Source organism: Eubalaena glacialis, chromosome 20 (assembly GCF_028564815.1).
Source record: "Eubalaena glacialis isolate mEubGla1 chromosome 20, mEubGla1.1.hap2.+ XY, whole genome shotgun sequence".
NCBI classification, from domain to species: domain Eukaryota; kingdom Metazoa; phylum Chordata; class Mammalia; order Artiodactyla; family Balaenidae; genus Eubalaena; species Eubalaena glacialis.
In genome coordinates, this window is record NC_083735.1 from 9775170 (window position 1) to 9787635 (window position 12466).

The following is a 12466-nucleotide window of genomic DNA, read 5'->3' on the forward strand; positions in this document are numbered from 1 at the left end:
ATATTGCGGGAAATGATGGTTTGGATTTAATAAGTTCCTTGAGAATACAGAATCCACACTTTAGAGTCAGAACTTGAAAGATAGTAGTTGGAAATCAGAAAGCGAAGGCAATATCTTTTCAGATGGACTAGCACAGTTTCCCCGCCACCATAGGAAAAACTTTTGTCTCCCACTCATTGCAATAATGCTCATCCTTTAATCGACACTTTAACCTCTTTGAAGCTCTTTCCACCATTCAAACCCCTAACGGTGGCCCACTGTTTGATCCTGTTTGACTAAACACTGGGCATTACACGCTGAGAACACAGCAAGAAGGATCAACAACACGCTGAATGATGGCCCGTGAGACCCATGACAACCAGAGTGCAGTTGTACCCACATATAGAGATTTGAAAGAGTTGGTACTAAAGAATGAGACAAATACAAAATGCTGTTATTAGTACTGTTATTTTGGACATTTAATCCCCAAATGCGGCAATACACCAGACATTATTCTTTTTTTTCTTTTTAACTAAATTTAGCACTTTCTTCCTGGGTAGTTTACAGAAATTTCTAGCAGGATCCAGAAATTTTTCATTATGTGTCAATAAAACATGGTTTATAAATTGAAAAATAGACAGGAAAGGGTTTTGCTATTCCATACTGAGGTGTATTTTAGGGGTGAAATTGGTTATGGTAAGCTTCCCACCCTGTGACGAAACCCTGTGATTACTGCTTTTAGTTTGTTCTGCATTGGGTCTTGTTTATCCAAGGCACCTGTAAGAGGACAGTGACTGATCTTAGCAATTGGGCGCATCACTAAAATAACTTCCTACTGTTAAAGGGACAGTTTTGAGTGGGTCATGTTATTATAATGTTCTACATTTATTTTAAAAATACTATATTCCATTTGTCGTGAGAAAACTCGTAGTACAAAGGAAGACAATCCATATGACAGTTACAGCAGAGCCTGGGGGAATAAAAAAAATATATATATATATATATATATGTTTATTTTTTAAGTAATAGCACCTTTTTATTCTTGCTAAATAATTTTTGAGTATTTACCTGGGTTCCCACAAGTGTACTCTGTCTCTTCATGTCTCAGAATATGACCTCGAGCCTTGTGACGATCCTGGCGTCCCTGCTTTCAGCAGGAGAATCGGTTTTCACTTCGGAGTTGGAGACTCTCTGACGTTTTCGTGCTTCCCAGGTTATCGCTTAGAAGGTGCAACCAAGCTCAAGTGCCTGGGCGGGGGCCGTCGTGTATGGAGCGCATCTCTGCCAAGGTGTGTGGGTAGGTGGTCACGTGCTTTCATTTCATTCACCCGGGGGGCAGGGCGCGGCGCGGTCAGCGTGCAGGGCCCCGCCAGGCATGGGAGGGCAGGAGGCCGGCACTGGGCGGGCGCTCCGCTCCCCGGGGAGGTGGAGGAGGGGGCCTCTCTGGGCTGTGGTTACCTCATCAGTAAAGCCAGCCCCTTTCAGCCCTAAGACGTCCTGACTGAAGAGGAGTGAAACTAAAGCATGTGTCAAGCATATTTATGGAGGAGAAAAAATATATATATATATACACACACACACACACACACTATATACCTGGGACAAAAGACAAAATAAAAGCTAGAAGCCATGCTGTATTAACACAACCTTTGACAATTCTGTTGCTTAAGAGCAGTGGTATCACCTGGTATAATGATGCGGACAATTTAAAATACTCATTTTGTTGTTTTTTTACACTTTAACTCTGATTAGATGATCGTGCATACTCTCACAAAGTGGGCATTGTAGACATTTTAACACTGAATTAGCTTTTTCACAGTGTTCTTGAAGATTTCAAGAGGTCATTCCAGAGAGTAGTAGGAATCTTTATTTAGGTACTTGAAACTAGGCACTGTGCTAAGACGGAATTAAGATGCCCGTTCAGTGGGGTGTATTTATTGTTAATCTGAACCTGTGCTGCTGTAGGGAGTTCCTCAGAGAATTGTGGTGGCTCAGTTTAACTATGGAATCTTGGCTGCGGGTCTAGAGGGTCTGGTCATCAGCCCCAGAGGCAATATCTGCTGCCTGCCCCTTGGCCACGTTGCTCAGCATGTAAAGGGCGTACAAGCTGTCCTTTAAAGTCACAGAAACTGGCTAATGTAGCATTATGACATTTGTCTAGTGATGAACCATGGACCCCCTTAATTGTGAGCCTTCTGAGTCCTTGAGGCACCTGTGATCTTACCAGGTGATAAACTAGAGGCAGGTGGGGAAGTTGTGAAAATAAGATTTCATAACCCATAAAAATGCTAAGTTGTTAACTTAGTAAACCAGATTTTTCCAATGCACAGAATCTCTTCAATTATTTAGGAATATTATGTGGTTCAAAAGTTAATATACTGTCTTTTTGTGTTCCAGTATGCCATAGATAGTAGGATAGTGAGGACTTCATTATAAAAAAATTAGACAAGTGAATATGAATCAAATCATCTTTATCCCTTGCCAGGGCACATATCTGATCTTTCTATGATGTGGCTTTCTCCTAAAACAGTAGTTCTCACTTTTTTTTTTTTAGTTATGATTTTTATTTGAGATTTGGATGCCAATTTTGAACACTATCTCAAGAAAAAAAGGTACAATATTTTCTAGATGATCCTAGATGTTCCCAGAGTTGCCTAGAATCCATATGCCCCAAATTGGAAATTACTGAGCAAGATAGTTTAAAATCTGGGGGAAAACATTCCCAACTCAATGAAGTCAAAGCCTTAATCCACATATGTAACATTGTCTATCGATTATAATATTCCATTTGCATTATTCTGTTATTTTATCTAGATTCATTATCTTTACACTCTTAGTCTTGTTATTTGGGGTTTTACACTGTTGCCTAAAGTATAAAATGAGGAGTAACGGGGGTTGAAATAATAGTTCATGTTTATTGAGCACTGATTCTAGACCAGCACTGCTCTGAGCTCTCTCCATGAGTTATCTTATTTAATCCCCCAGACACCTCTATGAGGTAAGCACTATTATTGTCAGTTGCATTCTACAGATGGCAACACCGAGGCACAAAGAACTTAAGGCCTTTGCCCACCGGCACACAGCCAGCAAGATTCCAACACAGAGCACCTAAAACCAGGCCTTTCAGCCCTGCACTGCACTGAGAGAATGGCCTGGCGGGGCCATTCTGTATTTCACCTCTTGTATTTTACCTACTGCTTCCTGACTTTCCTTCCAGCCCATCTGGCCACAAGAGACCTTTAAATAAACATGTTAGTAAGGCACTAAAATCCACCAGGTGACCCACGTGGCACCTGGGAGTTCTCATTTCTCCCTTTCTCTCATTCTCCACGTTGAATTAGTTGCTAGTTCTGAAGATTCTGCCTCTCCCCAGCTCTCCAGGGAGGCTCCCCGATCATCCTCTCTGCCCAGCCTTGGGAAGGCTCTCAGCTTCACATCCTGAAGATGCTCCCCACCTCCAGGACAGCCCCCAACCACTGTTGCTGCAGCCCCCAGAGTGATCTGTCCGAATTCAGAACTTCACAAATCCATCCCCCTTAACAGAACCCGTGAATCAGCTCCCATAATGTGCAGAACAAACCCTCCACTCGCCGGGGACGCAGGCCCCTTATTCACTGGCCAGACTCTCCGACGTCTTGCCCAGCTCACTCATGTACTTGGGCTCGCACACACCAAGGCTGCACAGGACCTGAAATTGCCCTGGTTCTCTCTTATGCTCAAGCCTCTCCCTACACTGCTCCCTCATTTGCAACGTGCACCCCCTTTTCTGCCAGGCTGACTTCCTCATTTTGGAACTCACCTCCCATGTAAGCTCTTTCTACCCCCTTACCCACCGGCTAGAGAGGGACCTTCCAGGATAACCACTGTACTCCAGTAAACTTGTCTTCCTATTGCTGTTGCTCCCGTTAGGCTGACCTTTCCTTACAGTGGAGGCTGCCTTAGCCCTAAATCCAGCTCTGTGCCTTATTCAATACATGTTTGTCAAACAAACATTATTTCTCTCGGAAGCTCCTATCTTGATCTCAAAGTTTGATTCATTAGCACGCTGTGCCTGTCTTTCTTCCTGTAAAATCATAGAAATAAGAATAATCTATCCCTAGACAAAAGTTGCAAATCCAATCCAAAGATCACAGGTGACCCTGGAGGAGTGCCAAGTGGATTATGAGAATGCTACCTTACCTTTTTCTAATAAACATCTGGTGATAAATAGAAGTTCTAGTGAACACCTGGGCTGAGAAGCGGCCCTGTGAGATGAGGGGCATTGCAAAGCCTCGGTAGTATTTAGGGGGGTAAGTTCTTCAGCAACAGAATTGGAACCCAGATTAGCATAAGTAGGCAGATTGAGAGAGCATAGATTTTCATCTACTGTGTTACTATCAAATAGTAAATTAATATCCCCAATAAAATATTTATTGATATTGAATATTTATTATTGCTTACAAATAATATGGTTAGTGCTATGGATGTGGACTTCCAGCTTCCAGAGCTGTGAGAACTAAATGTTATTCTTTAAGCCTCTTGTCTGTGTTCTGTTACATCACCCAGAGCTGCTAAGACCACCTCATGGGTTGATGCTTTTGTACAGAAGAATTAACTGAAAAATCAATTGACTCCTTTCTGTTTTGTTAATTTAATTTTAATAAGTTTAGTTCCATTACAAAACTCTCAATGACAATTCAATTTTAATTACAGTTTCAGGAGGTTCTTTATAAAAAAGAGCAAATGATTCATTTTAAGGGAAATTACATTCATTCATCTTAAAATCACTTTAAATGGATTATGGGAAGAACTGAAAATTGATCCATTTAATTGCTCTAGGAATGGAGATTTGCAATGGATGTCTGAAATCAAGTCAAAGAATTTCTGAAATTCTGATGACTTACATTTTCTGAGCACCTGCTTTTTACCGTTTGTTGTATTTCACTCAGTTATCTCCTGTGGGACAGCGTCTCAGGCTTTAGTGCACCTTCCTCAGTCTTCTTGACACGTTTCTATTCTTGCAGTTGGAAATGTGTTGCATTCGTCTTTGTGCACTAGTTGATTTAATTCGAAATAAATTTAAGTCATTGGCCTGCCTCAGAAACAGGATGCCAATGCAGGCATTCCTGTTCCTTGGCAGGACATTTTGTGAGACATTCAATTAAGACGTTTGGAAGGTGTGTTTCCCACAACAGCCTCATGTTCCTACTCTTTTGGAGTCATACCTTCATACGTGTTCCTCGTGGGTTACTTAACATCTATAAATGTAATTAATTATCGCTATTGTATTTTGACAAACATAATGTGGTTATTACCAGACCAGCTGGAGTTCAGATCACAGCTCCACCAACGCCCCCCTCCATGTGATCTTGAGCAAGTTAATTATTAACCTAACACTGTCTCAGTTTCCTCATCTATAAAATGGATTTAGTGTTGATACTGACCTCATGGAATTGTTGTATTTATTTAATGATATAATAGTTATAAAAATGCACTCTGTGCAAGTGACAAATAGACCAAAAGAAAAACAGATGGCTGTACCCAGCTGGGCAAAGTGTTAGTACATTTTATAGGCTCTACAATTACTTATTTGATCTTCCAGTGTGTTCCTCTGGACTGGGAATTCTAGAATTTGTTGACATGTCCGTTTTTGCACTACAACACTCTTTGCGTTTTCCTTTAGAGTGTTTAGGATTCACTGTTTTCTTTTAGTGCATCTCCTCTTTTCCAAACAGATGTTTATCAGGACACCTCTGTGCTCCAAACTCTCCAGGGACCCTGGTTCAGTGACACCCATACACCCACTGCCGTCTGGTCCAGTCTCTCTTTACAGCCAGATCCCCGAAGTCCTCTCAAATGTTCCCCTGCTTTGTCACGTCCGTAAGGCCACCTAAACACCCACATGTCTCACACCTGAGACTTCGCCATGTGCTGTAGCTCCAGGTCCCCGACCCGCATTTCTCACCAGACCTTTGATGTTTCCAGCCTGCTATGGAACCAAGTCAGAATGAACCAAGACCCTCAAGACCAAATGGCTGATCATGTTCAGCCTGTAAAAGGTCATATTTTCTTATTGGTCTTCACATAAAATCAGAAAACAACTCCAGCAACAGCCACCCATGTTCATCGGAATAGTGTCAAACACAAATAATTGCCTAAAACCGAGGAAAGCAACAATTTTAAAAAATAAAATAATTACATGATGATCTGCATGAAAATCTTTGAAGAATATAAAGCAATACAGATATAAATCAAATAGTAATAATGCATATTATATGGCTATATTAAATAAAACACTGTAGTAAAATAGACTTTTTAAATTGATGTACCAAGTTTGTATACTCTACAAGCAATTTCATATTCTTGGAGAAAAATTTGAATAAAGACTATCTTTTAAGTCCTGTACTGTATACTCTGGAATAATGAATTCTGACCTTCCACTTTTAAGTGCACGTGCCATGTATGTTTAGGTTCACTCACAGATGTATCATGAGTAAATTAATTGTTATTGCTTATTCACTTAGAAACTTTACTTGCATCTCAGGTTATGAGAAATAGTTGCTCTGACGCTAGTGGAGATTTTGTATTCAAGAGGTGAGTATAAAGTGAGACAGAGATGTGTGGGTGAGGTGGCTGGTCACTTTTTCCCCATCTTTCTACAAGTTAAAGCAATGGCATTGCTTCTCTGCAAAGAATTACCAGTTACAACTGGCCAATTAATCTCCCACACTCATTATTTCTATGTAGTGTAGACTTGCACTTAATTAGCATCTCTTATTATATATTTGCTTTAGAAAAAAATCCCAGAATCCAAATCTTCACAAAAAGCCATGTAAAATTATATCTTGAGATTTGATAAATTTTTTCTCCCCGGCTATCCAAATGCTAAAGCCTTCTTTCTAGTCCTGCCTTTTTGTTGTATTATGAGAAATAAATGATTAATGTCCTAAATGCTAATGTGAAAGCAAATATAACCTCAGTTAATTGGTACCTTAACTTTTATCCTATCTGGATAAAATCCTTAAAAGTATACTCTTCTACAACAAAATTTTGCTCTGCTAGTTTCATTACCGATAATTATGAATAATATTATGAACTTTTAATTATAAAGTATATTCATCATTAATTAGGATTTTTTAAAAGTCCACAATTCTTTTCCTAAGCTAAGCACTTAGAGGTTATATCAAATCAATAATGCGTCTGTACTAGTGGTGTGACCTTGGGAAAAACTACTTTTGAGCTAGTCTGTGCTTCAGTTTCCTTATCTGTAAAACGGGGTTTATTACCTCATCACATAAGGTTATTGTGAGGGTTAAGTGATTTAATGTAACTGAAGAACTTAGAAAAGTGTGTGACATATACCATTTACACATCAGCCTTATTGTGATAGACTAAGTCTACGTTTAAAAAAGGACACTCCTGAGCCTGGAAAATTCTCTGTGTGGCAAGTCTGTCAAGGAGAAGAAGGGAATAGAAACAAAGTGGTGTGAAGACCCAAAGAAAGGAATTCCAACCATAAGGAGAGCAAGAGAACACACCTGCCGAACGTAGGAGCAGAGCCTCCAGACAACAGAGAGAGATGTAGGCTCCCCTGCCTCAGGGAGGGAAAAGCACGTCCTTCCCAGGATCGCAGGGCTGGAGCCGATTGGAGTGGGTCTCCTTGGCTTTGCCCTCCTCATGGGACAGCCCCCTGAAGACACACAGGGACTTCTTGCAGGCAGTTTTCACAGTTACCCCAGAGTGGCAAAGCTCTCATGCCACATTTTGGGTTCAAGGTGTGTGGACTCAGCACTGTGTTGAGCTAATTCCCCCGGGTGTCCTTCAACCCCCCCTCCCCCCAGCCTCTTGACCTCATTCAGTCAAGAAAGATGACCACGCATCTCCTGATGGCCAGAGGGGGGCCCAAGGCCCTCATTATCCCTTTTACCTCCTGCCCACCTCAAAGGATGTTTGACGCAAGGCTGCCCACACTTCACAGTGGATGTCCAGTGAACGCAGTGCACGATGGGCCTGATGCAGTCATGTATGCGGTAAACCCAAACCCACACAACCAGTTACAGTAGCCATAAGAAGTATCCCTTCCAAAGCACCCCTTAGACTAAAAATGGTCTAGGTGCCACTCTATCAGTATTTATTACGTCTTCAGTTGCAAGAGATGTTTTTTCAAACTTATAAAGTAATAAAAAGACGTAAATTTGATTTTTAATTTTAAAATTATAATTGTAAAATCCCATTGCCATGTTTTGGGGTCACCACTTCCCTGTGCTTCTTTCTCAACACTGTTTCCCATAAAACCCTCCTTCAGGTTCTTATGGAGGGAAAGATCAGGGGCAGGTGAGCCAAGTTCTCCTGTGTTTCTCTCCCTGATTTTCTCCCCGACCCTTCTACATGGGGACATCATGAGATTCAAGGACACAAGTCATCATGAGCTGATCGTGAATCTCCAGCTTATTCCTTCCATCAATCAGGCCAGGGAAGGCTCGTGGTGCAGCTGATTTCAGTGATTGTCAAGCGAAGACGGGGATGTCAGAGACTTGGAATTATGAAAATGGGCACGCACGGGACATCTGCCAAAGTTGAGTGATACCTCAAGCAGCCCCCTTAAACTGAACCCTGTCCCCCTCTCTCTCACCCCCGTTACATGTAGGCATTTTACTGATTTTCAGTTTACAAGTTGATCGTTATTCTTCACACTCAGACTTACTTTGTTGAAATTTTAAAAATTACTGTGCGTTTCACATAATGTGGCCAATAAATTATTTTGTGCAGAATCGCATGGAGCACTCTTGTCACACAGACACAGACACACAGAGATGCACACGCACATGCACACACAGATGCACACACATGCATAAGCAAACACACACACATACACAGAGCAATTTTATTATTTTATGATTGTTTTGGACGAATAGAATTTTAGGAGTTAGCCTAACTCTCTCACTTTCATAGGTGAGGAAACAGGTGCTGAGAGTTTAGGTGACTTTCTCCAAGTTGGCAGAAAGTGGAGAGCTATATTTATTTTCATTTTTACTCTGATTAAAGTTCTTTATGCAAATTTGGGTGTAGAGGTGAATTGCCCTCTCCTTTCGTCAAGGGGAGAAGAACGTATTTTCTGCCGCCGAAAGGGCTTCTGTCCCGGGACAGGCGGGTGGGCTCAGTGCTGTGAGACAGTAGCGGGGGACTCCGTGGTTTGGTCCACGGTTAGACTCCCCTTTAAATGCATCCAGGTTGAGGCCACAGAATACCAACGTGGGAAAACTGCGTGGACATAACTGTCGAGTCAGCACATTGGAATTGACGGGGATGCTTCATGAAGCAGAGATGGGGCACAGAGAGGTGACTGCCAGTGATACAGCCAGAGTGCTCGGGCATACCTGTTTTATTCTAGAATTCTTTGTAAGTTAGCAGTAAGATGCATTCTATTAAAAGAAATAAGAAAATCTGGAAAATGGGATGAATGGGGGTATCTTTCCTGTCCAGTTGATAAAACAGTAGAAAGAAGTCACTAATCTATAAAAACAGTATGGTGCTAGCAGATATACATTGAGAGAAAAGAGGGCTGTCATGATTTAAAAGTTTTTATTTATTAAAATCAGTAATTCCACTTTTGAATCCTCTTTCTTTTTTTACTGTCCTATTTATTTTAGCTGAATGTGGAGCAAGTGTCAAAGGAAATGAAGGAACATTACTGTCTCCAAATTTCCCATCAAATTATGATAATAACCATGAGTGTATCTATAAAATTGAAACAGAAGCTGGCAAGGGGATCCATCTCAGAGCACGAAGCTTCCAGCTGTTTGAAGGAGATATTCTAAAGGTAAAAAAAATCTGTTTTAATAGGACTCCATCTTTCCTTCTCAAGGAATAAATATAATATTGATCCATCTATATACGTAGATATATACATATATTAATGTATCTTTATATATACACATATTTTCCCAATTGGTTTATCCAGCTGGTTTGAGAAGGTGGCCTATAGTATCATGTGTATGTGGACTTTACCTAAGTCTATAATCCTGGATCTAAAATTTATTAGTTGTGTATTTTAGGGATATTATTTAACATTTTTAAGCCTTATTTTTCTTATATGTAAAAACATGCAATGGTACCTACCTTTTTGTGATGTTTTGAGGATTAAATACTATAGATACATATTTCTAGCATTGTTCCTAGCACATGCTAATAACTGTAAAAAAAAACTTGCAGGATCCCCAGACCAACCCTTTCTACAGTAGCTCTTGATTTGTAAATGTGATCATGACAGAGCATCCTTCAGAGCTAGAAGGATTTTGATGTGAGAGTAGAAGCAAGTCCTGCCACTGTTGCTGGACCACAAAGCAGGGTTGATGTGGAGAAGCCAAGCCAGGATGAGGCAGAATCTCACTCAGCCAGTCTGAGCTGTGTTCACAGGACTCCGAGGTGTGCTAGGCGTGGGACCAGGATCAAGGGTCAGTGCAGTAGATGACTCAAAGCATCAGAGCCTCGGGGAACTGCTCCAGGTGGAGCACACCACTCACATTCCAGAGGGACTCCAGGGAAACAGGCAGGGGGATGGATTCAAGGGGCACCCAGGTCTTGCCTTGAGCTCCAACTGCAAATGCCCCCAAACTTCTAAGACTTCTGAAATAGTTTCCACCTCTCCTGTGACTATTTCAGGAACCTGGGGACCTCCCTGGCTCTAGGGGCTGAGTAGTTGGCACTTGTAGCCCGAGCCTCAGGGCCTTGAAAGAGAGTGGCTTTGAGCAACAAAGACCAACACTGGCCGTCATCCAGCCCGTCCACCTGCTTGTTCCACTGGGAAGTAAGCGACTTGTCCAGGCCACATGGCTTGTTTATGGCAAGAGAGGGACACATCTCATCCCCTTTCTAAAGTTCTAGGGTTTTTCAGTCATATGTGCATCTACATGGACACACACAATGCTCCATCCCAGACGCAGTAGATTTGACTCACTTGAAGCTGTGAGCATTAAGAAGCTATGCAAAGAGCCTGCTAAGAGGGGAAACTTAGTGCCCTCCAGGTGTGTCCTCTGTTGCAAGTGGGGTCGCTGGTAGGTTCCGTTATGTGCACAGGTCAACAGAAGCTTCCAGACTCAAGTGCTCATCACTTCCTCCAAGTCCACCTTTGACTGTGCTTCAAGGTCATAATTCAGGAGAGAGGTTTTATTCTAGTTGTTCTTTCATTGTAATAGTCTTTCGAAAGCGCATGCTGGCAGTATGAGTCGCTGTAATTAAGAAGTGATTTTCAGGTATGAAACTAGTACATCCTCACGGATCTGAGAAAAGTTAAATTTGCATCAAAGAACTGTTTTCTGAATTCTCTGATAACCTCAAATTTAGACGTCAGTAAGCCTTTAAGGCAAACTTTTAAGGAACAATTAACCATACTTTGGTGCAGGCGAGTGATTAGAGACACTGGATTAAATATACACTGATACATATTACTGGAATGGAAGGAAGCAAATCATTTTCATTTGTGATTGCGTGCTGTTTAAACTTGTTGATTATAACAAAAAAATCAAAAAACATCTTGCTTACCACCTTTAATTGCAGAGAAACTGTCAACCATCTGAAAAACCTTGATGCTGTGCAGACATACCTTTAATTGAATATGCTAATAAATATCAAAAAGTTAAAAACATTTCAAGTGGGACTACCTTGAATTTTGAGCATAAATGCTGCTTACGTCGCCCCGCACACGTAATGTGATCCATTAACAAAGGCCAGAGTTTATGTACGCACCCTCCCCCGCATAAACGTGATGCTTGCTTGTTTCATATGGAAACACCGTGTAAGAGAAATACAGCTCTAAGGAGAGTGTCATGATAGGGATACGTAATGGAAAGCGAGGTTACTTCTGGAAACAGAGCCCTCGGGTATAGCTCCTGTAAAAGTGGGGATGATTTCCCCAGTCCTTTCAGCGTTGTCATTCCAGGATTCCTTGTGATGTTTTCTAATCTGTGCTTATCTGCTCCCTTGGCTATTCCACTCGGAGCATATGGCATTTATTATGTACCAGGCTCCAAGGAGGGTCTGTAGTGCAAATAGTTATAGCCTTGTATTAACATATGACCCAAGGAACCTTTTCCTAATGACTGAAAGGGACATTTTGATCCCAGCTGCTTGTAGATGAGGATATACAACTAGGAGGTTTTGTGCTGAACTAAAATCGCTTGTTACTAATTTAATTGGAAGTAAACATCAAGTCTTTTGCCTTCCAATACTACCTGGGTTGTCATTTGTGATACATGAGAAGCATGAATCCAGATTTTCACCTTGCGAGAGTTGACAACATAATATCCCCACGAGTCAGTTACTTTTTCGTTCAGGGATTTCTACTGTCAAGCCCAGTGCTAACTGCTGGTGATGCAGATAAATAAGACAGAATTACTCTTCCAGAGATGCTTAATAATTCAGTGTGGCAGTGGTTCATTTTTAGTGGTTTAGCTATGAGGATCCTGGAGCTAGACGCTGTCCATGTAAGCTATTAAATCTCGGAGAAGCA

The 12466-nt window shown here is 41.3% G+C and overlaps 1 protein-coding gene across 1 annotated transcript in view; it reads left to right on the plus strand.

Moving 5' to 3' along the window:
* The window catches only part of CSMD1 (CUB and Sushi multiple domains 1), a 1818880-nt gene that overhangs the window by 1517013 nt on the left and 289401 nt on the right, over window positions 1–12466 (plus strand). Inside the window, exons 21-22 of the mRNA XM_061177359.1 lie at window positions 1088–1276; window positions 9609–9778. Of these exons, the coding sequence (XP_061033342.1) occupies window positions 1088–1276; window positions 9609–9778 (359 nt within the window). The remainder of the gene's footprint in view (window positions 1–1087; window positions 1277–9608; window positions 9779–12466) is intronic.